Below are 27,271 nucleotides of genomic sequence, written 5' to 3' on the forward strand. Positions count from 1 at the left end.
TGGATAACTTTCAGAGGCTTTCTGGGCTTGGGATGGAAGATAGCAGCTAATTTATTCATTTTAATTAACGCCAGCCTAGGAAATTCTTTAAAGAACAAAGAGGTCATTCTTAATCCTCCCGAGACGGAAGGTCACCGTCGGACCTCATGCACTCGGCTTTCTGTAATACCTCATTTTCCTCCTCGTGCTCCAGGATGGCCTGCAGGAACGCCCTCCGCTCGTGGCTCGAGGACTTCTGATCGAACATGCCGGCCTGGATCACCTTCTGATCCACGTTCAGCTTGTACTTGGCGGCGGCGAGAATCTTCTCCTCCACGCTGTTCACGGTGCATAGCCTCAGCACCCGGACCTCATTCTGCTGACCGATGCGGTGAGCTCGGTCCTGTGCTTGCAGATCCTGTGTGGGACAAGGACAGGCGGTGAGCGGCACCCGTGCCCATGGGCGGAGCCTGCCCCCGATGGGAGAAAGGGCTATTTCACCACCCGCACGATCAAAGATTCTGCTTTCATTGCTTGTTCCTCCCTAACAGAGGGAAGCTGGGCTCTGCAGAGCTCCATTCACCATCAGCGTTAGTCCCCAGCTAAACAACTAGACAGACAAAACTCAATACATTTGATATCACAATTACACTCTGGTATTACCTACAAGTGACCTTAAATTTCAAGAAATCATGGCCACTGGTTTCAAGTGTTCAAGAAGATTTTAAAAACAGTCATGAATTACACACACGCACGCACGCACTGCACATACAGGGGTTGCTTAGGGGACAGATCTCCTGGCATCTAAACCCACCAGAGATGCAATCTTCAGTTTGGGGAATGAAAAGGATTGCTAGTGTAATACTAAATGGGTCACATTTTGGGGGGCAGAAATCTGGCAGTGTGTATCAAAGGTGTGAAAACTGGTTATGGTCCTTGACTCCTGAAATTGTACTTCCAGCAACTTATCCTATGGGAATAATCATGGATATGTACCAAGATTTACAAGGGTATACCTCTCGCTGTTAAGTATTATTTACAATTTTTGAAAAGCAGAATTAAATAAAAAATCAACAATAACAGATTGGTTAAAATAATTAGTCTTTGTAATGTTAAGTACCATATACTATATACTGTATAGTACCATACAAAATCAACTAGAAATTTAGTGACACAGAGCTATGATAAGTAAAAACTACAAGTTACATATGAGTAGGTACCTGAGGACCGAGGCCTAGAAAAGGCAGGAGGGGACATGCCATTGATACTGACATTTCCAAGTAATGAGAGAAGAGTTACTATTAAATTCTCCTCCTTTTATGTTCAAATGGTTTAACTTTTTTTTTTCTGCTTTAAACATATATTATTCTTAGAAGAAGAAAAAGGTTTTAATGAAATCTTTCAATAAAAACCTTCCCTAAACCTGAGGCCAAGGATTTTAATGCTACATAATAAAACCTTCTCAGTCCGTCACTGTTACTCCTTCTGGCCCAGGCGACGGTCTCTGCACCCACGCTAAGGAGTGATTTCCATGTGTCCCCCATTAGACCTGTTGACATTTTCAGGCCAGAAGTCTGTCCCTTGTATCCCACATCCCGATTTTACACAGAGCTGATACTCCACAGCTCTAAGCTCATTCCTGGTCGTGCATGTGGCAGAGGTGACAACGGGTCAAAGTCCACCCAGGAGACACCCCGTCTTTGCTGCAGGGACCTCTATGATTAAAAGACTAATGAGGCGGGGCGCCTGGGTGGCTCAGTGGGTTAAAGCCTCTGCCTTCGGTTCGGGTCATGATCTCAGGGTCCTGGGATTGAACCCTGCATCAGGCTCTCTGCTCAGCAGGGAGCCTGCTTCCTCCTGTCTCTGCCTGCCTCTCTGCCTGCTTGTGATCTCTGTCTGTCAAATAAATAAATAAAATCTTTAAAAAAAAGACTAATGAGGCAAAAATTGTTCCTCAGAAGATGTCTGAATAATGTCAAATATCAGACAACTGACCCAAGAACACAGCTAGCACCCATCCAGATCAGATGTTTTTCCAAAGAGGAGAAAGTGAGGTGGGTAAGTAAAATCCAAAGTTGGGGGGGGGGTGGTGAGGAGGCAGAGCCCTACACATCATTTATAAGAACTTGGTTCAATCATCTCTCTCAATGCACGCTCACCAGCATGGTGAGGCAGTGACCAAGATGGCCAGTTGTGTGCTGTCAACCTTTGGATTATCTTTTGGAACAGGGGTCAGGGAACTGTTTCTGTAATGGGCCCAAGAGTTAAGTTTCTATGAATAGTAAATATTCCAGGTTGTCTGGGCCCAGAGCAAACACCCAGCACCTGTTCTTACCAAAAAGCTGAGCATCATACTCTTTTTTCCCCATTTTACATTTTTCTACTTAAAAATGGGGGAAGACCGTTCTCAGCTCACAAGTCTTACAAAAGCCCCCAGGTCTCAGTTTGCTAACCTCTACTATAGAAGATGCTGATAAATCACAAAAATATTGAGATCCAGGTGACAGAAGACTATGACAGGCAAGGAAGCAGAGGGCCTGGGACATCTACAAAGGGGGTCTTAAGTTCGTGAGTCCCTGCCAGCTGGCCGCAATGAGGGGTTCTGTTGGGTTTTGTTTTGTGGGGCTGGCAGTGGTGTGTTGTGTCTATAAAGCCATTTATCTATTTGGAAAGCAGCAAAAATTAGTGTTTCTAGGCTGAAGCAGTTTACAGAATGTAAGCCTGTGCGTCTCTAAGTCAAAAGAGAGGGGTGGAGGGAGAGAAACAGAGACAGGCACGGACGGCCCAGCATCCTTTCCCTGGTAGATCAGCATGTCTAGAGGCAGTGAATGCCCTGGCACTTGGAATCCAATCTGCCAACGCAGGTGGTCAGCCGAGAAGCCACAGATGTATTTACCTCCAAAGACAAAATCCAGCGAACCCTCCAATCACCTAGAGACAAGCTAGTATTTTTTTTTTTCCCTTCAGGAAAGATTTAGGCAGCAGATGTAGGGTGCTATAAACCACCCTGAACTCCCTGGGGAGGAGAAGAATAACATACTCCTCCCCTAGATGCCCAGCCGAGCCTCAGTGCCCGTGGGCCTGCAGCCACTCTCGAAATGTGGGATGGACGCTGAGTTCCCAACAGGGGACAGGAAAACTGCAGGTCTGCCACGGGAATAAGAATTCTACCTGTGCCTAGGGAACGCAATGTGGGCTATAACAATGTATAAAAAACATAAAAATATTCCCCAAAGACTTGGAACTAATATACTCTGCGCTGGTGGCTCCCGAACCCTTTCCAAGGTCCGGACGTTTGCAGAGAAACGTTCTTTGCTGCGCTCACGTAGAACGGCCGGGGGGCACTGCAGGGGTTCAGTGACCGTGGCCTCCCCGAGGCTCAGAATCACGGCTCTGAAATCAGTGGCCCTCAGCTAGGAGAGAAATGACGCAGAATCTCTGGGGAGCTTTTTCAATGTCTCCACAAGTCTGGGAAGCGCCTGCAAAATGGGGCGTGGGGTGGCAGGGAATGGGAAGCAGGCGTGCGTGCATTTTTAAAAAGCTCTCTCACGATTCTGTGCATCCCATGACCATTCCCTGCTCCAAATGATCCCATGAGCCTTTTCGTCCTAGTCTGCACTGTGACCCAGTGAGACGACCGCTCGGCGTGTTTGCAGGTGGAGGAAACCGAGGCGCAGGCCGCAGCCCCGGTGAAACTGACGTACGCCTCCCATTCCTACGGGAGAGCGGCGGTTTTCCCGTCTACTGTTTTGAATTCGCATGTGCTCCAAAATGAATCAAACCCCGATGAACATCATTCTACCCGATTCCTCATGAGCAGGTGCACTACCTCCACAGGTCACGGAGGCAACCCCAGGAGAGCCACAAGAGACCCATTCTCTGGGGCGTTTTCAACCATCAAAGCAGCCTCTAAAAAGGAGTAAACGGACACGTATATTGACCTGGCTCAAAGAACTCGGTAGTAGATGCTCCGTGGGACAGTTTTTGATGGCGATTTTAAACAAAACACTCAGATTAAAAGAAAAACTACTAATTGTATACAAATATACTAATTGTTTGACCCTCAGCAACTTATGGCTTCTGGAAACTCCTTTCCTTACCCGGAAAGGTGCATTTAGTGACATCAACAACCTTACGGTATTGGGAAAACGGAATGAACCAATGCCCATAAAGAGGCCGGCACAGAGTTGGGTCTAATAAATGTGAGTTGTTGCTGCTTTTGCTTCAGAGCTGTTGTGATTTATCCTGTACCCAAACATCCATCCCAGGAGATGGGCTGAAAATGGAGCAGAAACGTAGTTTCTGGACCCCACACTGGAGCTTTTCAAAGGCACATCGAAGGCATGTGGACGACGTCTCACTACCTACCCCCCGAGCGAGGCAAGCAAACAGCCGTCCTGATGTGCACGGCCGTCTCCCCTCTGGAGCGATGGCTCCTTTAGAAATCCGTTCTTCCCCACACATGCGAACGATGACACCGCTAGTCTTTCAGCCCCTGTAGTTCCAGAAGGGACACGGGGGCACCCGCGAAAGAGACAGACAGACCTGGTGAGGATTCCAGTCGCTGTCAAAGATGACCACGGTATCCGCTGCTTGCAGGTTCAAGCCCAGGCCGCCTGCTCGGGTGCTCAGCAGGAAGATGAAATACTGGGACCCGGGCTCGTTGAATTTCTTCAGCAACGCAGCGCGGTCCTCAGACTTGGTGGTGCCTGGGGGTAGAAGAAAAGTAAATTTGCCAGTGAACTCCCACCCGAAAATGGCACCGAGCTAGAGAGATTGGCCGGCCTCCTGGAGAAACAGATGCCTGCTGGCATTAGTGAGGTAATCCCCGGAGGTTTTTTGTTTTTTGTTTTTTGTTTTTTTTTTTTACTTTTTGAAAGGAACTTCGGACATTTTGCAATTAAGAGAGAGAGAGAGAGAGAGAGACTTTTCTCAAATCAAGAAGGAACACTGTCTATTACCTATTGTTTCAAAATGCTGGGTTTAAATACTGAGGACTGGGTATCTTTGTAACTCCACAAATTCCAGAACATTCTCACATTAACCTAAAACTTAACGAAAACATTTTCTAGATTTCTGTGGTTTAAAACACCAAATGATTTTTACAAGCCCACCTACCAACACACACACCCCTACGAACATTATTGTACTGGTTTAAGGCAATTTGACCAACAGGCATTTAGAGGGAGAACTTGTTGATGCCAAGAGAGTGGGAAAAAAAGGGAAACCGATTTCCACTGCGTTTTACCGTTTGGATTGCTCCTGAGCGTGATCTGGCTGGGAAAAAACACAAAACCTGAAAGGAGTATTTTTATCCCGATTAGCAAAACCTGAAGCCACAATAACCCATGCATACCAGTACACATACCAGTACACATACCAGTACACATACATGGAAGCTCTTCAGGCTGCTTCGCACCGGCACATTCTGCTCTGCTGAGTTCACAGGGTGCAGACCTGCGACCCAGCCCAGCGGTGGCATATAACCCAGGGGGCCTGAAAGGACCCCACAATGGGGGGCGGGGTGGGAGGGTAAGCGGAGAGCGCCAGACGGCAGAGTAGGGCGATCAGGTGCAGGGCCTGATGTCCCCATACCCACCTCCCAAACTAACCACTCAGCCACCTGTGTTGTAATGTCTTCTGGGGTGGCGGGGGGTTGGGGGGAGCACTGCTGCAGAGTTTTGAGAAAAGCTTTAGGCTGTTGGGAAGCAGATATGCATGTCCCAGGATAGTTCCCAAACATCTGCTATACAAATATTATTTCTACGTGGTGTTCTTGTTTTAAAGATAAAAACACAAGAGCGACTTATTTCAGAGGATCAAAACATTTAGGTGAGGACAGTTTAGGAAATCATGTTACCCTGAGGGTCAAATACCCAAACTCGGGAGGGCGAAGGGTGGTGGGGGGAGGGAGAGGGAGAGCTCTTCTTCCTGTGAATAAAAATGGTAAGTACCCTCCTGAGGAGGAGGGGAAAGAAAAAAAACGAGCCCAATTCCCCATATATAGCAAATGGGGATTAGGACCAAGGAGCTTTGGGGGTTCTCCTCATTAAACAAAGCAGCGTTCTGGAGAGCTCATTTTGCTTTCTAAATGAGATTTCCAGTTGACCCACCTGGTCAAATCCTGCGGGGAGAAACAGCAGAGTTTAGACTATTTTGGCGGCAGGGGGGTGGGGGGGAGGGCACTAAATGTGCTGAGTGAGGTCTCCACTCTGTGGGGCTCTTTTTTTTTTTTTTCCTCTTTTCATTTCAGAGTTGGCTTTCTGAGACCACAGTGACCTGTTTGTTCGCAATCCTAATGGCAGACGAGCTCTGTGGTGTCGTGAAGCCGGCTTGCTGCTGTTGTCTTTCCAGGTGCAATCATTAAAACAAAAGGACTCACGTGCAGTCACCGCTCACATGATTTACCTCCGCCTTAAGCCAGAGGGAAAGTCACAGAAACAACGGCAACGGCAAAAACGTTTCCAAAGGGAAGGGAAGGAGTTTCCAGAGACAAGGACGTCCATTTCGGGACAGCAGGGTACAGTGAGGTTACAAGTTTGGTTTTAAATCCACTGAAAACCAATCGGCTACCGGCCACATGCATTAAGCTATAAACTAAAGGGGCTCGGGGATATGCCTCCTGGGGATGAAAATAACCCTAAAGTCAAAATAAAGCACTGGAAAACAAAAGAAACACCAAAAGGACTTGGTCAAAGGAGTTTTTGGGTCCTCCTCCGCCAGATAACTCAAGCAGAGACCAACCGTGTGTCTGGTATGGATTCATGCTAAGTAGCTGGGAACGTGATGAAAAATCTATGATTAAATTACTCTTCATGCAAAAAACGAAGACCTTTCTAATGACGAGGTTCAGAATTTGCTGGGTTACCATTCCCAACGGTCACAGGTTCCCCAAGTCAAGATCTTTGCTCATCATCAGCAACCTTGGGGAGAGCGCCTCAGGGCCACTCAAAGTGCTGTCGGTTTACCCCCAGAGCAAATAAATGCTCCTTGCACGTGGCACATGACCTCACACGCTCAGTAGGAGCGTCACTCCCACGCTCTGTTAGACTTCTGAGGTAGAATGTAACCAAGAACACAACTAATAGCAAGTGCGATTGTGCTGAAAGTTGCAGAATGTGCCAGAAGGAACACACTGCCAGGCTTTCATGATTACTAATTTTAACTTAGTTTCAGCTGCTTTGGGGAAATTTTGTCTTCTGGGATGTAGCTGCACCACTTGGTCTCACTCAAAAATCTTTTCCAGGGAAAACAAAGACTATAACGGGACGGTGTGGCCAAATCTGTTCACGCAACCATAATCTTTGCAGGGGGAAAAATCCGTTTAGCTGTCATTGAGTGATTTCCGCCCTCCCCCCCCGCCCCGCCCCGAGGTAAAAAATCTGAGACCTCAAATTCAGCAACGGAAATCTGAAGTCATTTTAGCAAACGGGGGAAGAGGCAGGTGGTTGGAGGCTGGGGCACCTGTGAGTGTGGAGACTGATCGTTTGCCCATCGATTCTCTCCGGCGCCTCCACAAAGGGCTGCTGTTTCTTGTGGCAGAGCCTGTACTGTGTTCTCAACTCCACAGGTAACATTTTGTCACGAAGCTTGTCTACCTGTTGTCTCCTCCAGCCTCATGGTGAGGGCCCTGATGACAGGAACACAGCGGTTCCATTCAGCTCGTACCTCGTTTCAATTCATCATTTTTTAAAAAATTCTGAGTAAGCTCGAAATCATTCTTGAAATGCTGCCACCAGGACAGCAGCCTGCATGCCTGGAGAGGGGAGGTAGCTCCCTGGTCTGCTGAAACGGATTCTGAACGAAGCTGGCATCTGAGATCGAGGTTAGAACCTGGCTTCGCCACTTGCGTCATGCGTTAAGTTTGCGCGTCTCTAACTTACGCGTGTCTCTAAGCCTTTGTTTTCCCATCTGTGAAATGGGGATCCTATTCATACCTTGGTAAAAGGGGGCAAAAGTAGCTTGTTTGCTGAGAACATTAAATCAGTAACGCACATGAAGCGCTCTGCTCGGTGGCCCACATGCAGCAGGCATCCCATCAACGTTATCTTTTATGACAATTATTATTAGTAAATAATGGAGACGGGTCCGCCAGCAACAGCAACCTGTGAAGGACACTCTCTCAAGCTGGCAGGAAAACAAGACAGAGATTTGTTTCAAGGAAAGCACTTGCCAGCTTCCCAGACTTGAATACTCCAAGGCTGCAATTCTCCAAGAGGGGAGAGGCTCCATGAAAAGCCACACAGTGAAACAGCAGCTAAGCGGGACGCCAGCATGCCCCTCACCTGGGCAGCTGGGAAGGCGGGCTTGCCCTTCGGAGGGGTGCTGACCTTGCCCCTCCCGGAGAAAGGATGGGAGAATCAGGTCAAAGGACAAAGGACAAGACGCAGTGTGGGAGATTTGCCAAAAGAGACAGACTGCGGATGGCAGAACTGTGTCACGAAATCAAGAAGGAACATTGACTCAGCCATGAGTCTCTCTGCAGTGACTTCGGAGGGGAGAGGTAAAAAGGTTTTTCAAAATCAAGTCCGTCTGAGGCATAATTAGTTCAAAATTTAATAATACCCTAGGAGGTAGCCATAACCCCATGCCATAAAGAGAATTCATTTAAAAGATAAAATATTAAAAAAAAATATAAAAAATACATAAATATAAATACATATAAATATAATATATAATTAAGTAATATATTTTTATATAATATATATAAATACACAAAATAAATAATATCATATAGTTAAATATATAAATATAAATATTAAAAATAAAAATAAAAGAGAAGGGCAAGTCTGAGGTTGGTGTGTGTCCAGTTCTATCTAATTAGTGGCAACCAGCGGGACAGAATGTTGGACTGAACGTAAAACAAAACCTTTTATTTATTTATTTTTGGTTTTGTTTTTAGTTTTCTTTTCTTTTTTTTTTTTTTTCAAAGGAGGCTCCACTCCTAGTGCAAAGCCAAACAAGGGGCTCAAACTCACGGCCCTGAGATCAAGACCCGAGCTTAGATCAGAAGTCGGAGGCTTCACCGACTAAGCCACCCGGGCGCCCAAAACAAAACCTTTTAAAGGAACGTAAACTTCTAATTTCCCACGTAGCCATAACTTGAAGACTGCATCAGACAAAAACAGACAGTAGTAACACCGTTACTATTCTGTGTGCAAGGGACTCCATAGGTTCCTGGCTGTAAATCTGCTCTTATTCCCACGCATTGCTCTTTGAAAGTGTTATCCCCTTGCCACAACATGGGGAATTTGGTATCTTTCAGCCTCAAAAATATTAGGGCTGGTATCCAAATCATATAGTACTTTTGGAAATAAGTATCTCTAAATACACGTTTCCTTCCACTCATAATTTTTTTTTTTTTTACAATCTTACTCACTTGAGAGAGAGAGGGAGAGCAGGGGAGCAGCAGAGGGAGAGGGAGAAGCCGGCTCCCCGCTGAGCAGGGAGCCCGATGTGGGGCTCGATCCTGGGACTTCGAGATCATGACCTGAGCCGAAGGCAGATGCTGAACCAACTGAGCGCCCCCATTCATATTTTCTTACTGATTTTCCAAAAAGTGAAATACCAGGCAAATCAAGCAACTACTTCACATAGTTGTATAAAATCCAGGACACAATGGGGCCCCATCTCTTAATGCAGCATGGAGATATGTTCTACTTAGGAGAAGAAAGAAGCTTTAGCGATAATTCATATCATTCTAAATGAATAATTACAGTGTTACCAAGAGAGGAGACACAGCCTTCATCCCTTTAAAATAAGCCTCGACAAAAAAAGCTCAGGGCTCATCAGAACATTCGGGAGGGTGCGTAGCTAACCCACCATCCCAAAAGCAGAGAGGGCTTTTAAATTTTAACTTAGTTTCATTGAGTTTAATCGTGGCACTTATCAGTGCCTCCAAGTCCACTTGCGCTGGCTTGTCCGGGGTTGGGGGGAGGGGGAGGCAAACAGCTGTACCAGTGATTTCGGCTTATTTTAAGCTGGAGGATATAAAAAACGCTATCTGGCAAAGCTGCCCCTCACCCTGCTAGTTTAACTCTCCAACAACTTCCCTCCTCCTGCCTGCTGGGGCTGGACCTACGTGCCCCCCCGCCCCCCGCCACGCCCCATGGCTTGGCTTCCAAGCCTGATCCCTTTGGGACTCACCATCAAGGCGAAGGTACAGGAAGTTCCGAAAAGCAAAGTAATCCTCCATGATGGTCATGAGGGACGTCATCTGGCAGAAAAGCAGCACGCGGTGATTAGTTGCTCTCAGTTTTGGCAGAATACGATCAAGCAGCTCAAACTTTCCTGAGGCCCGATACAGCTCGGCCCTGAACCCAAAAAGGCAAAACCAGAAGACGGTGTTACTGCTGTCTTTTCCAAGGATCCAGGATAGCCTGAATGAATGTGTGGGTATCCACCCCGGAGCGATGGGGGCAGGGCGTGGAAGAAGGAAACACTTCTGTACAAAACCCACAAAGAGTACATTCCAGATGCTACGTATGGGGACAGATTCTGCAAAGAGAAGGAAATCCTTTCATGTTCCTAATACTTTCACTCTCTGTCTCTCTCTCCCCCTCTCTTCATTCTCTCTCTCTTTCTCTCTTAGGCACACACATAGTCGTGAATCTATTAAATTTCCTTAAACTGCTACTTGGTAAGCTCATAAAGTTACTAATTTAGGGCACTTAAGATGGGTCCAAATATTTCTTGAGCATCTACTACAACCTGCTGGGCACAATTCCAGGCACGTGTATAGGGATGAGAAAACAGAACCCCTGCCTTCCAAACGGCTAATTGCAAATTGTGATGAGCACTAAAGAGAAAAATAACAAGTTGCCATGAGACGACACATAGCAACACAGGACATCTTTAAGTCAGAGCAGGGTTTGGCAAATTTGGGGCCTGGCCCGCTGCCTGTTTTCGTAAATAGAGTTTGACTGGCGCGTAGCCAGGCTCACTCATTTCTGTTTTGTCTATGTGGTGGCTTTCATGCCACACAATGGCAAAGCTGGGGCACAGACCTTTTGACCCACAAAGGCAAAAATATTTGAGATCTGGCCCTTCAGGGAAAAAAATTTCCCAGCCCTTGATGCAGGTGACCTTGATGAAGAGAGAACAATGGAGCAAAAACCTCAAACAATGAACAAGACAGCTGGCTAAAGAATGGGGGCCTGGAAGAGGAGGAGATTCCAGGAAGTGGGGAGAGTATGTGCAAAGGCCCTGTAGCGTAAAAGAGGCTGGGGAGTCTGAGGAACTGAACATAAGCAACAGGGGAATTCTGGAGATGGGGGCAGAGAGGCAGTGGGTGTGTGGGATGGGGGGAGACAGATGCCAGAGAACTCTTTAAGCCACACTGAGTGTGTTAGCTTTAAGTGCAACAGAAAGCCACCGAAAGGTCTGAAACAGGGCAGTGGTGCTATCTGCCACCTCCATGTCACCATGTACACTGTACAAATGGACTGGGGAGGGGACATGAGGTCTGGGTTATGCAGAAATTCAAATCACAAAGGGGATGGTGGGGGTGGTACCTGCTGTCAGAGTGTCAAGGAGCTAAAGCAGGGCCTTTTCTCCTTCATAATAAACTCCTCTCCTTTGTCAACAGGGATGTGATAAATTATTAAAACTTAATTGTCGGGTGGCTATGGACGGGAAAACTCATCAGCGCACTCACTTGACAAACACCACAACGGGTCCGTAGCAACTGCTGGTAGCATGCGCCGTCTCTAACGGACACATTCTCACGTGCATGTTTTCCCTACCTCTGTCCCCTGCTCCGGGGCTGTAGTGCTACTATGCAACCCTGGCCAATCTCACAGCACCAGGCGTGACCATGGGACCCAGAAGAGAGGGAAGCAAGCAGGAGCAGGATAGCCTCGTGGCTCTGGTTCTAGATGGGTCCCAAGTCCTAGTTCTTAGCCCAGTGACACTGTCTGCCCTTGGAATCCAAGTGTGGCCCCCACATCCTAATAATCAATGTCCCGGGTACAAAACAGAGCCTGTCTGTGAATGCAAACATCTTTTCCATTGTTGTTGTAAGGATGGCCACTGCTCACAAAAAAACCCATTTCCTATACGGACCATACTTTGATGAACACAAAATCACACATAGGTAGGGTGGGTAAGACCTTTCCCCTCAACCACGCCCATGTTAAGTATCAACTTGAAATTCAATACGATCCAAGGACTTTTGGCCCAAGCTACATTACTGGTTGTGAGTAAAACTCTTTGAAGTTTCCACCGCATTTTTAGGACACGAGGTTATTATTAATTCTATTAAATGAGATCCATGTTCTTTGAATAGTGACTTGATCAAAGCATGCAGAAATTAATGCCAGTGAAGTAAGAGAGGGCTAATACCACTTCGGTTAACAACTCCGATGCTGAGGTGAGCGGTGGGCGCAGAAGGCTGGCAGTGTGTGATAGGAGACAATGGGGTGTGAAAAGTTTTGGTATGACCAACAAACAGTTTTTTGGAAGAAAGATAAATTTTAACATTTACCCATTGATGACCCCATTGGAATAGCCCAGGTGTTCAGCAAAGGATTCCTTTAAAAGAGAGAGGAGAAAAAAAAAATGATTAAAAAAAAAACCCACCCAGATATGTAAAATTATTAATTTAATAATTATTCTTTTGGTGAGGTCATCCCATTTATTTCTAGAGAATAAATAAAATAATAAGTAAGTATGAAAATACTCCTTAGACAATGAACCAGAAACTCAAGGTCTTTGAAGGCAGACTTTGAATGCAGACATAAACATGTCCTAGAGGTCCCTTAAGTCTCCAGAATCTCATAGAGATGTCACGGTCAGTTCACACATCAAACAGTGATTAAGCATCTACTGACCCAGGGCTGAGCCAGGCAGGTAAAGGGGGGGTAATCCAGAAAGAATTGAACTATCTGTCCCCTAGGAGTTTAGAGTCTAGACTAGAGAGAGGGTCTAACAGAAGCAAATAAGGATTCAGACGTACACGGAAATACATTGCAAAAATATTTAACAGGACAAGTCACAGTGACTGTATACTATATTCTAACTCTGAGTTTCGAGAAATCCTGACATCCCTCCGTACTATGCTTTTCTCTGTTATACATATGGCCCTCAGTGGACACCGGTCGCTCCCTCAGGTGTCCGGGCTCCCGTCTTTGAAACACAGGACTTGAAATTTAAAATGAGAATTTCAGAACTTCAAATTGAACTTAAACTCCTGAATCATGTAATTGCTTCCTCACTGATCCTGTAGAAGAAATAAAGGACTGTTCTCCGAGGGATGTTTCCAGGCTGACTGGAGGGAACGGGCGACCATCTGTGGGGAAGGGAAGCATGTCACGCCTTCACACTAGCCGCCCGCCATCTCCCTCCTCTGCTTCCTTTCCTTCCCTCATCAGCAAAGCTTCTCCTCCCAAGGGATCAGCTAGCTCTCTTTCCCTTTGAGCTTTCCTCTCACGTCTGCTCACTGCCCATCATTTACGGTGGGCTCTGAAAGTCAACACCGACGGACAATGGCCAGAAACCCCACTCTGACTCCAAGAGCCATGCCCTCCCTCTTCACCTGTAGCCACGCCTTGCTACATTTTTGGGATCCATCCTTATTGCCTAAGCAGGACTATAAAAACCCGAGAGTGGTACGTGTCCGTGCACGGTGATAAGCATCATTTTTTTGTTGTTGTTTGTTTTTTTTAAAGATTTTACTTATTTATTTGACAGAGAAAGAGAGGGAAAGAGAACACAAGCAGGGGGAGCCACAAGCAGGGGCAGAGAGAGAAGCAGGCTCCCCACCGAGCAGGGAGCCAGACGTGGGGCTCGATCCCAGGACCCCGAGATCATGACTTGGGTAGAAGGCAGACGATTAACTGACTGAGCCCCCAAGGCGTCCCAGGAATCGGCACCCTTTTAAAAAAATGTCTTCATTTCCCTGGTTTGAAGGTCCCCAGGGAAACAGTGAGCCCAGCAGGGAAAGGGGGCTTCTGGGCCGATTTCCTACGAACAGAGGTGATGTGCAAAGCATACAAAGACAGAGAGGCAAAATGCACACACCAGCCCTGAGCCAGAGCTGGGCCATGTGTGCCAAAGACTCTGGGTCTCATTGCTAGGAATATGCTTCCGAAAGTTTTTATGTTCAAAACAAATTGCAAATCAGTCCATCTCTCTACTGACGGCTATTCAGAATGGAAATATGCAAGGAATGGAGGGCAGGTTACTTAGGCTCGGCTCCCCGGGTTCTCCAGACAGAAGCCCGAGGATGGAAGGCTTCATCCCCCTTCTGACACGGTCTAGCACGTTTCAAAGGCTAATTTTTGCTTGACAACCAAAATGAAGTAAGACTGACACTTAATTTTCATAACTTTAAAGTCCTCAAACCCTTCTATGAATCAGAATAAGTATCTCAAAATTGTTTTCGGGAAAGAAGGGGATGGGACGGTGGGTGACGGGTTCACCTGCCATGACACTGGTCATTTTCATCATTTGACATTTTTTTTTTTTTTTTGGCTCCCACCAGCCACAGACCAATATAGAGCTGCTACTAATTCATCGATACCTTCTACCTGTTTAATAGAGGTTATAAATTCTTAAGATGCTTCCTCTGTTATTTATATATTTTTGTTAAAGTTTTGCCTCTGCCGGTCCCACAAGCTATTAGCATGTGATGATAGGACAAGTGCATGGAAGTTTGGAGACGCAAAGAGATATTCACCAGGTCATGGTTACAAAGTGGCCCAGGGACACAGCCTCCTTGTTGTACGTGGGATTCTCTTCACTTGAGTGTTTCAACAGCCGTGACTTTCCCGTGGGATTTTATTTTCGTCGTTGGTACTGCTGCTGTTGTCAACGGACTTGGGTCTAGAGCTTGTCCACCTATGGACACCCTGCCCTCTGGATGAGGAGGCAACAGCCAGCTCAGGCTGGGACGGGTCCCCAGAGCAGGGAGGGGGTGTGCCATAAAATACTCATCTGACAAGTGTGATGGCCCAAAATAAGGGAGGGGAAAAAAACTGTCGAAGTCAAGAATATTTCAAAGGCAGGTGTGTTTCAACTTGATTTTTGTACTGTAATTATTAAAATTCTGATTTCCCAGAACCTTCTTTTATGTCCCTTTTATTGAACCGGGGCAGGTGCCGGAGGGCTCGCTCGCACGCCGTGGCCAGGAGGCCCCACCACAACCCTGTGCCTTGGCCGCCACACGGGACAGTGGGGCCTCCGGTGTGGCTCCTCTTCCCTCCTGCTCGGGTGTACGGCTCCCACGGGGCTGAAGGTTCTGTCCATTTAGGAAAGTTATTACAACGCCGTGAACAGGCCAGAAAATGCCCCTAAAAATAGCTTTGTGAGAACCCGAGTGTCAGGATAAAAGCCAGGATGTCGGGATGGAAGCCAGAAAGGAGAAAGGCAGATCTACGGAGCTGAACCAAAGGCAGCGTCTGTTACAAAGAAAATACTTCGAGGGCATCTTCCTCTCCAGTGGGTACAAACACATCATCTTAGTATTTTTCATAGCCTCCTTCCTTCCATTTCACAGCTCCTACCGTAACGAGGCCGTTCACAGCATGTCCCCAGCCCACGGGACGAGCCCAAGCTTGCAGTGTCTTCTCAATGCTTCGAACCGTTAGTTCTAAAATTCCAGATGCCACAGCGGTTGGTGCCAGGGAGGATGGGAACCAGAACGCTCACGTGTGTTGATTCTCTTCGTTAAGCTATCAGAACACAACCTTCCAGCGTCCACACCCATCTCGACCCTCCTTCTTTTCTCCTTTTTAAAAAAGTGGTGTGACTAGGAACAGGGCAGGTGGGATCAGAATCACAGCGGAGAATGCGGACTTACCTCAATGTGCTGGAACATATAGGGGTGGTTGCAGATTTTTCTCAACTGCATGATGGTGTTCATGAGCGTCTTAGCACCTCCCTTCCCCTGAGGACGAGTGGGGAGAGCAAACACAGAACAAACAAATCGTTAATTGACCAGATACCCCCCATTTCTTAAAAAGGAGGCGTTTACGAAAGGGCCAGAGGTCTTCTCCGTAACCTACACCTGTGGGGGTCTGGAGATCCTGTTCTATAAAAGTTTCTCAGTGACAGATACAACATCTTTCTCGTGACTAACTTATCCTACAGGAGGGAGTCATATCGAGTTGATGGCTTGGTGACATGACTGACTGTTCCCCGGGATTCTGGGAAGACAGAAGCCTGGAACAGATGCCCAGGGAGGGACACAGGATTTTAAAACCTTCTAAGGTGCCCCCTGCTGACATTTAAGTGGAATATATTCCCTGTAGAATTGACACGAGCAGAGATAAAAGCTATTTTGGTGATACGGATATACTCCATTCTTCCTGCCCCGATGCAGTTTGCAATTTGGAGGTTATCAGATTTCCTTTGGCAGCTACGGCAGCTATGGAAAAGGCCCAGAAATACGGTTTAGTAGATCAGCATGAGCAGGGACGCTTCCTGGGAGGATCTGACGTCACGGCCCAGAGAAGACAGACACACCCCACACTGCGTTGCGTCATCTTCTGAAATGTACCTTCTTATCTTTCTCTGAACCATCCGTGAGGAGGATCCCTTTGGCTTGCATGTGGCGATAGAGAATTTTCTGCAGCGCAGACATGTCACACTTGATCACGTATTCAACCTGGGGGAGAGAAAACAGCGGGTATGTTGGAGCAGGAGAGAGGAAGGGGCCTGGTCTGAGAAGACTGCGGGGACGTGGCAGTGGGTGGCAGTCCTGGAACTCTGGGGTCCCTCCGTTTCCCCTCCCTGGATTCACGGAGTGGGGGGTGGCTGGGGGTGGTGGTGGAGACCATGGTCATCAATGCTAAAGGGACCATAACGATGGGGGAACCTGCCAAAGGGTGTATGTGATCGAGGGTCACGTCTTCTGAAATTTCTTGACTTGCTCCATATTTGAGAGAGAGACAGAGAGAGAGAGAAGCTTATAAACTATTCAAATTCAAAGATGCTCAATATAAATTCCTCCTAGTATTTCTTCCACTTCCCAGTATACCCCCTTTGATATGAGAGAAAAACACCGACTGTCCGATATCCCAAGACTTGCTCTGTAAGACATTTTTTTTTAAAAGATTTTATTTATTTATTTGACAGAGAGAGATCACAAGTGGACGGAGAGGCAGGCAGAGAGAAAGAGAGAGAGGGAAGCAGGCTCCCTGCTGAGCAGAGAGCCTGATGCGGGACTCTATCCCAGGACCCTGAGATCATGACCTGAGCTGAAGGCAGCCCCTTAACCCACTGAGCCACCCAGGCGCCCCTGTAAGACACTGTTGATTATTTATTTGACAGAGAGAGAAAGAGAGAAAGAGCACAAGTAGGCAGAGTGGCAAGCAGAGAGAGAGGGAGAAGCAGGCTCCCCGATAAGCTAGGAGCCCGATGCGGGGCTCGATCCCAGGACCCCGGAATTATGAACCTGAGCCGAAGGCAGATGGCTAACTAACTGAGTCACCCAGCAACCCCTGTAAGATAATTTTTTCGATGGTCACAGGCAGCAACCCCCGGTATTAATCCATAAGTGAGAGCTGTAACAGCCCTAGGTTGGCTGCCACTGACCTCTGCTTTTCAGAGACAAGAGACTACTTCCTGTGTGGACGGCAGGTGGGGATTGGATGCAACTTTATGACCACCTCAAGAAGGCAAAGAAAGCCTTGTGAGCTTCCAGTTGGACTATCACAAAAAAAGAAGAAAAAATCCGATTTAAAACAGTTAAAGGGAATTCACGTGCCCTTGGCTCAGCACACACCTGCAATACTTCTAGAAGGTTCTTAATGCATAAATCTGCCTTATTTCCCAGTATTATTTTCTTTATTAAAAAAAATCCCCAGAATACAAATGTGTAATTTTCATAATAAACATCAGATAAATGCCTAGAAATCTGCAGAATGTGATTAAAAGTAAATCAGCAAGCTGTCTAATGTTTAATAAACTGATTAAAAATGATCAGGTTATTTTCAGCTCCAAGGGCCAGGGCGAGTAGGTCACAGATGAAGAGAAGTTGAATATTCATTCAATTGTGGCTTCAAGAGGAACCTGTCGGGCCAGATGGAACTGCAATTAATAGCCTTTCGCCACTTGTTTTGATGCACCAAAGAAGACTGGAGAAAGGGTCCTTTGCAGAAAAGTTAAGGAAAGCAGGTGACCTTTTATACACTTGTTTTTGTTTCTAATGACCTTGGCCAGAGGGGGAAAAACAGAAATCTCCAAGTTTAATAAATAAGAATGCATTTGCTCCAGGCTTTCTGTTCCAGATGCCTGATCATGTCCTATTTTTTAAAGCACTTTGACTTTTTCGAGAGATGTTCACTCTCAAAATGAAATTTGATCACGGTGAAGAAGAGCATTGGACAACTTCAGACGCAACCAGTAGGAGCATAAAAATGGCACCAAGGCAGGCGCCTGGGTGGCTCAGTCAGTCAAGCTCTTGATTTCAAATCAAGACTCTTGATTTCAGCCCAGGTCATGATCTTGGGGTCGTGGGATCAAGCCCCACATCAGGTTCTGTGCTCAGTATGGAGTCTGCAGGGCTCTCTCCCTCTGCCCCTCCCTCTCTCTAAAATAAGTAAATAAATCTTAAAAAACAAAAAATGGCCCCAAGGGTTAATATCACTGAGCTCCTTCTGTTGACCAGGACCTACACGGAGTGCTTTATGTCACAAGACAATGTCATGTCTGCATTTTATACAGACCCTGAGCCTCTGAAATTTAAAAGACTGGCTCAAAGTGATGGGGGTATTTAATGCTGCGGTTAGGACCGGAAACCGAGTCACCGAGTCCACTCTTCTAAGCTCTGTGCTGAGGATGACCTAGGAGACGTTCAGGCTTTCCCATGCTCACCGCCATTGGGGGGACTCTCTGCAGGAAGGGATGGCTGCCACTGCTGGCTCTTAAGTGTGCTGGGGCCCAGCAGATACAGAATTAGGGACGGCACCCTCAACCCCCTTCCCATCAGTCAGCCAGTGTTAAGCGCTGGAGGGGAGGGAGTTTGGGAAGTAGGAGGCACAGACGATGATGCCACGTAAATAGGGATGCCAAGCCCCACCGCCCACGGCATGCCGGTCAATAGAGAGGCGAGCCCACCTCGAGGACCTGACAGCCGCTCGAAGACTATGGGGTGTGGTATATTACCATTTTCTGAACTGAGCTTTCCAAACAGTAAGATTACATATCTCAAAGGCGGAATGGAGTAATGTTTAATTACATCAAGCATTCCAAATGTCTGCATCATGAATGTACAAGTTGCCCATCTCGGTGAAGCTGATTTGTTGTTTCATGCAGGTCAAATCAAAATTAGGACCGATTTTAGGTAGGTCAGCCTCTAGTGAGCCTCCAACACTGTACACGTATCTTAGCATATTCAGGCATATCTCTCTCTCTCTTTCTCTCTCCATATATATATATATATATACACACACACACACACACACACACACACACACATACAGCCATCTCCAAGTCTAGTGGTTCTTGATTATCTATGAATTAACAAAGTGGACAGTCAGCATAGACAACCCCAAATGGGAGCTAAATCACAAGATCAATTTTTATTTAGTTTACGTTAAGTTTTACATATGTCCTTTCGTGCGAGCTGCCATTCTTTCCTGAGTACAAGGAATGGATTTAATGCTACAGCCTGGTGGTGGTGTTGGGGTACTGGGGGGATGGTATCTTCCCTTGGCCATTGGGTGTGTCATTGGACTCATGACATTATTAAATCCTTGTCAATGAAAGCTCATTTTTATTAAATACTCATCCATGAACACTAATTTTGCTACAGAGCAGAGCTGCATTCATCCAACTTTTGACCCTCCTATGGCTGCTTTAGTTCCATCTGATCACAGTCCAGCTACAAGACAGAATGACCATGTAGGACACAGAAAATATATTTTATATTTTTATGAGTTTTCCTAGCTTAAGACTCAATAATAAGAAAAGAAATGACCCAATTAAAAAAAAAACAAACAAACAAATAGGCTTGACTTGAGCACTGTTTCATCAAGGAAGACATATGGGTGTCAAACAGGCAAGGAAAAGATGCCCACTACCAGTGGACGTTAGAAAAATGCAAATTTATCACAGGATACCAGTGCACGCCTGCTGACATGGCTAAAAATGTCAAGAAACTGATGGTAGCCGATGAGGACTGATGAGAACGAGGAGGAAATGCAAGGCTCAGACATTGTTGGTGCAACTGCACGATGGTTCCAGAAGTTTCCTACAAGGCTACGTGTGCACTTCCCATAGGATCCGGCAATTCTGTCGCCGGGTCTTCACTCCAGTGAAATGAAAACCTATGCACCATGGGTACAGCACATGCATGCATAATTGTCAAAAACCAGAGAAAACCTAACTGTTCCCTCCATGAAACAGACGGACCTACCGTGGTGCGTCCATAGACAAGAATGCTAACTCAACAATAAAAACGAGACAACCGTGGCTATGGGCAACAACTTGAACGGAGCTCCAACACGGTACACTGAGAGAAAAAAACCCAGAAGCAAAAGGTCTGATGACAAGACCTGATGTCTGACTCCATTCCTGTGACATTCTGGAAAAGGCAGAGCTACAGGGATGGAGAACAGATCAGCGGTCAGACCAGGACAAGGGTTCCAGAAAGGATGTGACTAAAAACAAACAGCACCAGGGACTCTGGGGGGGGTGGTCCTGGGAGGGAGAACTGTTCTGTATTTTGACTGTGGGTGTGGTTCACACAATTCTGCATTTGTCAAAGCCCACAGAACTATAGACCCCAAAGAGTGGATTTTATATGTAAATTTAGAAATAAAGTTAAAAACAAACAAACAAAAAACACACACAAAAAAACCACTTCCTTAACGGGTGGCTTTTCATGAGAGCATTTCAGAATGACTGCTATGGAACAGTTGGCCTTTTTCCTGACATCAGCCAGAATTCCTGCCCAGGCTCTTTAGAGAGGCTGAGAAAGACACATGCATTGTTCGTGGCTGTAAGCAGATGGTGGCAGAGGGAAGCTCCTTACCCCCCGTGGATGATACTTCAGTGGCCAATTTCCCTCAGGTAAAAAAATCCTAACAAGACAGAAAAAGTAGAGGGAATGCAGGCCAAACCACACCAACAGCTACTTACGTGGGCAAAGTGGTGAGTTCCCCGACTGCCCTGGAAAGGCTGACGAGCTCACGGGTGGGGGAGGGCCACGGAAAGCGCGAGGAAGAGCAGAGCATGAAAGAGAACTTGAGAGGAACGGAAAGGGGAACTAGAAGTCGGAGCAGCGGGAGTTGATGCTGAGGAGTAAGGCAGCAGTGGCTGTCGGAGTTGAGAGCCGACACATGCCAGGCTTTGACCAGGGGTCCTACATCCACTTAGTCCTCTCAATGATTCCGTGAGGTGGGTGGTATTTCTCTGCCAGTTCACTGGGGAGAACACGGAGCCCCACTGGATTCACTGATCGATGCCAAATGGTTAGTAAGACACAGGGACGGTGATAGGGCGTGTGCGCTCTGACAGGGGGCCCATGATTTCCACTCCATGAAAGGGAGCTTATCCATAGATAATGTATCACATACGAGGCTAAGTTAACATATATATACTCAAATACTCAAATACTCAAATACTACCCTGGGTATTAAAGAGGGTAAGTGTACTTTACGCAGGAGATACTGCGCTATAATCTAACCCTGATTTTTTTTTTTTAAGTGTACCAATACTCAGGGAGCTCTTTTGTGAATGGAACAGTGGAATAAATATTTTAGTAAAGCAGAGAATTCCTTTGTGATACAACTCATCACCCCAAGGCCCTTATGCTGGGCAAGTCTGGATTTTTATAGAGTGGATTTTCTTCAAACTGGGCATATTTCCAACTTGTAATGAGCTTTCAAAAATCTATCTCTATTAGCCAGTCCTGGAAATTAAGTAAATAAGATGAAGATGTTCTAAAGAATGAATAAATGAAGGACTTCAGTTAATTACCCTTGATTTTTATACCTCTGCTAAAGAAACAAAGGAGCCCAGGACACGTTAAAACTGTTAACATCCGTCTCTATACCTTGCAGGATCTCTTGCTGGGAAGTAGTTCAAGGTGGCCACATGACAACTGGACCATTCCCCAGTTTACTCAATAACTAAGGTCCACCCTGAACAGTGAGGGGGTCACCCAAAGACGCCGAGACCATGGGAAGTCAAAAACAATATCAAGACCGTTCAACCCAAGATGCATTCACTAGAAAAATAAAATACTTAAATACTTAAATATTTAGGCTTCTGTGGGATAAGCATGATGTAAGAACGGTGCTTAAGTTTAATTTTTTTTCCCTGTTAATGAACAGGGGAATCTGGAACCAGATCCTCTCTTCATAAGGTGATCAACTTTGTATGCTCTCTTGTCAACTGCTACTTAAGAAATGAATAGGATGAACCAATCTGTACAAAAACCAGAGTCACGACACAGAAAAAACACAGTGACACGAAATACACATTTCAGAACTGGGAAATGTACAGAGAAAACTCAAATCCCCATCTCTCTCCTGCCACAAGTAGTACACAACGCCCAACAACCTATCTTTAAGAAAATAACATTTAGGGGCACCTGGGTGGCTCAGTGGGTTAAGCCTCTGCCTTCGGCTCAGGTCATGATCCCAGGATGCTGGGATCGAGCCCCGCATCGGGCTCTCTGCTCAGCAAGGAGCCTTCTTCCTTGCCCCCCTCTCTGCCTGCCTCTCTATTTATGCTCTCTGTCTCTTAAATAAATAAAAATAAAATATTTTAAAAAAGAGAGAATAAAATTTAGAACTCAGAAGGGTGTGGTTCCAAAATATGATCGGGAACATACTAAACTAATACCCGAACCAAACCAGAAAATGTGGAGCAAAGGGCTCAAAAGACATTCTAAAGCTCCGAGAAGTCAGGATGCTAAACACCATGTGAAAATTACCTGCTTCAAATATTCATGGGGACTTAGTTTTTATGGTACAGGGCAAAAACCACATCCGAGAATAATTAGATGATGTGTCTGTAATTTGAAGGAACTCTGTTTTTCACTTATTATCCAAAGAGTGACATCATAAGCATTAAATACACTTCTAGGAAATCTGGTAAATGTTTACAAGGACTTCTGGTGATGACGTAAGACCCAAACTCATATCCTCATTGGACTCACTGGCAGATCAATTCGGTGGCGCCCACAAGAGTGAACTTCACGGGGTTAATAACTTAAAAAAAAAATCCAAACTTAAAATATAATGTTAAACTAATATAACTGAGTTGATGTAAGCGTGAGCGAAAATGTCAGGAGACTCGATGAATTTGTTAATTTCATAAAAGCCGGCGCCAGAGCTTTAGGGAAACCAGGCCGAAAATGTTGAAATTTCCCTTCTCTCTCTCTGCATTCAAACCTCTAGCTTTTCTCAAACAAAAATGTCCTGTGCAATATTTCCAAGATCCTTGGGACTAAAACACGAGCTGGTTGTTTTAAACTTCTGCCTTCGGCTCAGGTCATGATCTCAGGGTCCTGGGATCAAGCCCCCACATGGTGCTCCCTGCTTGGGGGAAGCCTGCATTCCCTCTCCCACTCCCCTTGCTTGTGTTCCTGCTCTCGCTGTTTCTCTCTCTGTCAAATAAATGAACAAAATCTTTAAAAAAAATGAAAGAAAAGAAAAGAAAGTTTCAGATGCAGGTACTTGGGAGATCGGCAGGGAAAGGAACCACAGCTTTGGAATTTGCAACATACTTTCTCGGGCAGCTGGGACTCGACTTCCTTCTTCAGCCTCCTCAGTAAAAATGGTCTTAACACCTTATGTAGACGCCTGATGATCAATATAGTTTCCTCTTCATTTAAGTCCACCTACGAGAGAACCTCAGATGAGTCGGACATTTTTTTTTAATGATATTTCACAAAATAATGCTGTAGGGGTTACATTTATTAATTTGTTGTGATATGTGATTGAAATTTTATGTCCATTAAGGCTAGGTCTTTACCTGTTTTGCATGCCTCAGAATCCTCTTCCTATGTGCCAAGTGGTAATAAAATGGCGTCTAAATGGGCGTCTGTCTTAATGTGGAGTTCCATGGAAAAGGGGCCAGAGCCACCAGTCTCCCAGCTCAGACATTTTTTGGATAGGACTGCAACAAAGCCTTACTGAAGACTGAGACAGAACCCAAGTAAAGGGGCAAGAGTTCATGTGTGCTTCCTCAAAGTCAAAGCCTTAAGTTAGGCTCTTAACTTGGATTGTCTCAGAAGCAGAAACACCCCAAGGCGACAAGGCCTGAACAGGAAAAGAAGAAGAGAGTAGACCCAGTGGATGGTGGTGGGTTTCCAAGCCCCTGTACCTCACTCTTCCTTCCCTCTCCCCTTATCTTGGTCAGTCCTCTTTATCTGGAACCTTCTCTAGAACCTCTGGTCACCTTTCTCTATGAACCTCTAGGGGGCAGACTTGATTGACATTACTTTCTACAAATGGGCAAGCCAATACATTACTGACAAAAGGCAAAAGTCCCTATGATGTATTTCAAAATTAAAGTGCTGAATAGTTTCAACATAAATGTCCTGAAATCCTTCTAAGTGGCTTTTCATTCCCACAGTTAAGAAACCACTAATCAAAAGGACAGGTACCCATTCCTTTTCTTGCAATGGCCCGTGTCTTCCTTCCATAAATGAGCTCCAAGAGAAGACAGATGGTGGACAGAATAATAAGGAATTTGAAAATGGCTATTCCGGATTTGAGGAGTATTAATGTAGACATAAAACAGGCTCACACTAAAATTGGGAAAAAAGTGTATACAGAAAATCAGTGTGAGCTAATTCAGTTTCACACCCAAACTCTCCATAGGGAAACAGTTTAAGGAGAAGCCCAAGTTTTACAAGGAAATATGTGCTTTAAGGTTTGTGTTCAGTTGGGTCGGTTGATCTGATTAAATTGATTCAACAAATCTCTCTCCATTCGTCCTCCCTGTGGCCTGTACAAATAAGGATTCCATCAGTCAGGATCATTCTCTAGTGGCCTGATTAACGTGTCGGGAAAAGACCAAGGATCCTAGATCCTAGGACCCTAGACCCATCACTAGATCCATTTTCTTAGGGCAGAAAACACCCCTGGAAAGAGAACACACGCACCCAATGATGAGTTTTGTAAAGTGAGCGACATTGTCAACCACCCTACAGGTTTTCTAGGGCTCTAACACTCCCAGCTTCTGGTTCTTTACATTCATTTCATTGCTATAGAGTGGAAGATACAAAAGGTAGACCAGTACCCTTTCTCCAGTCATGGCAAATGGGGCATTAAACCACTGTTCAAAGGTGCTGCAGCTCTTGAAAATGGTGGGGAGGAGGAAGTTAAGGAGGGCCCAGAGTTCCGGGAGCTTATTCTGCAGTGGGGTCCCAGTCAAGAGGATCCTCCTGGGGGCCACATAGTGAGTGTTCAAGACCTGAGTCAGCTTGCAGTGGTGATTCTTCATCCGGTGGCCTTCATCCACAATCATGTATTTCCACCGAATCTGTAACCCAAGAGGAAGGACCAACATGAGACGAGCAAGCGGAAATACAACCACCTCCAACACGCAAACCGTGGTGTGGAAAACCAAGGAATTCATAATATGTGCATAATATGGTGTGACTCTCCTTTGTGATAATGGGATGTCAATGCCAATGCTGCTTCGGGGCCATGTGATTCCAAACTGCTCTTGCCAAAGAGGGGAACTTGGGCCCAAGATGAAATGGTTGGGCCGGGACTAGTTCCTGTGTCTCCTGAACCAATACTCCCTCTATTAATGCTAGACCATGACGGCTCTCCCTGATTCAGTGCTCATGCTGCCTCGGCTCATAGCAAGAAGAGAAGAGGGCTCCCCACTTGAAGCAGAAATTAGTGACCGATTTTCCAAGATGGCGTCAGTAGGTACGTACAGCTGAGATGCTCTGGCTTCCTGCCTTTGCTTCTATTGTTATATCGTTAGGGCCTGGCTCAGCTCAGTGTTCTTTTCTCTTCTTAATTTGAATGAGTTGCTAACATTCAAAAGTTGGAATATTTCACACAAAAATGTGAACATCTAGCTTCTCTTAAAAAAGTAAGATCTGGCGACCAGGAGTCTCTGGGTTCTGACCCAGGTCCTCGCTGGCCAGGTCTCGGATCACTGTTTTAAGATATCTAAAGTGAAAGGATATACTCACTGGCAGTGAAGACAATGCTAAAATATCATTCCTCTGTTTTTGCCAGAACTTTGGAATTAAACACAATCTCCTTTCCCAGCATGGCTGCTGCGTGAAAAATAAAGAAAGGCCACATAACACAATCTCCCTCCCTAAGTCTGTACACAGGCCTCTTCCTCTCTCACAACTTACCCTTCAGCCCTCTTCAAGGTCACTGGTCTCAGTTTCTTTAAGTGAGAACAATGTGGAATGTCCCACTAAGCCTATTCATTCCCTACAAAACAGTGGCAATGGCCAAGAAAAGCATCTGGTGTTCAGATGTCCCTGGATCCTGCTCCAAAGCTCCCAGAGAGAGAGGAGGGAGGTGAGTGCAGTATTCTAGAGGGTCCTGCCTTCCTCATTAGAAGTGACAGTAAAGTCGGGGGAGAAGAAGTATAAAATCAGTCAGGCTGGGATGTTTGGGTAAAAGAAACTACCAGAGCTTTTCTTATTTTAATTCTTCCTCCACTACTTCTAAGGAAAGTGTCCATGAGAATGAAATTGTATGGACAACTACCCCAAGCTGACCCACAGCATGAAACGAGGCCACCAGATACAAACGTATTTAAGTCAGCCGTCAAAATTCACTTTCCTAATTTCGCTTATGACCTAATAAACAAGGAATCAGAGAGGACTTCGATTCTGCTCATCTACTCATTTACCAATTAGGTCTTCCGCTTGAACAAAATTCCACTACCTTTTTCCATAGCTTCATTCCTCCAGCAACAAATAAAAGCAATTCATCTCGTTACCAGGCATCTCTGATGAACGCGGAAATACATATGCAGAAGCTGGGATAGGATTTTTTTTTTTTAAAGGATCTCTGATGTACAAACACACATTCCCAGAGTCCTACCAAAAACATGTCATTTCTGACACTGCCAAATTCCTGAGAACGAGGAGCAGGAACACGGCACTGTTGCCAGTGCCGTCTCAATTATTAAACCTCCCCTGGGAGCATACTTCCTGTACAGGAGCTCCCGTGATGCCAGGAAGGGAACTCAACGGTTCCCAGAGCAAAGGTTTAGTGGGGAGAGAGAACAGACCCCAGAAACAGGGATTCTGCTTTCTTCTGGCCACCGCTTAGTTTCCGATTACAGCAATTCCAAAACACCACAGGGTAGGAGAAATCACCGGAGGAAGAAAATGGAAGTTTCCGTG

At 45.9% G+C, this 27,271-nt stretch overlaps 1 protein-coding gene across 7 annotated transcripts in view; it reads right to left on the reverse strand.

The window, feature by feature from the left end:
* SMARCA2 (SWI/SNF related, matrix associated, actin dependent regulator of chromatin, subfamily a, member 2) overlaps nucleotides 1–27,271 on the reverse strand; it is a 178,647-nt gene that overhangs the window by 83,100 nt on the left and 68,276 nt on the right. For all 7 annotated transcript variants that reach the window (XM_032866549.1, XM_032866542.1, XM_032866546.1 and 4 more), the window contains exons 18-25: nucleotides 25,180–25,422; nucleotides 23,660–23,773; nucleotides 16,478–16,585; nucleotides 15,779–15,865; nucleotides 12,464–12,510; nucleotides 10,126–10,292; nucleotides 4,525–4,688; nucleotides 170–397 (exon numbers count right to left, since the gene is read on the reverse strand). In XM_032866549.1, the coding sequence (XP_032722440.1) occupies nucleotides 170–397; nucleotides 4,525–4,688; nucleotides 10,126–10,292; nucleotides 12,464–12,510; nucleotides 15,779–15,865; nucleotides 16,478–16,585; nucleotides 23,660–23,773; nucleotides 25,180–25,422 (1,158 nt within the window). The remainder of the gene's footprint in view (nucleotides 1–169; nucleotides 398–4,524; nucleotides 4,689–10,125; nucleotides 10,293–12,463; nucleotides 12,511–15,778; nucleotides 15,866–16,477; nucleotides 16,586–23,659; nucleotides 23,774–25,179; nucleotides 25,423–27,271) is intronic.

This window comes from Lontra canadensis, unplaced genomic scaffold, assembly GCF_010015895.1.
Source record: "Lontra canadensis isolate GAN:19392208 unplaced genomic scaffold, GSC_riverotter_1.0 scaffold31, whole genome shotgun sequence".
Classification (NCBI taxonomy): Eukaryota; Metazoa; Chordata; class Mammalia; order Carnivora; family Mustelidae; genus Lontra; species Lontra canadensis.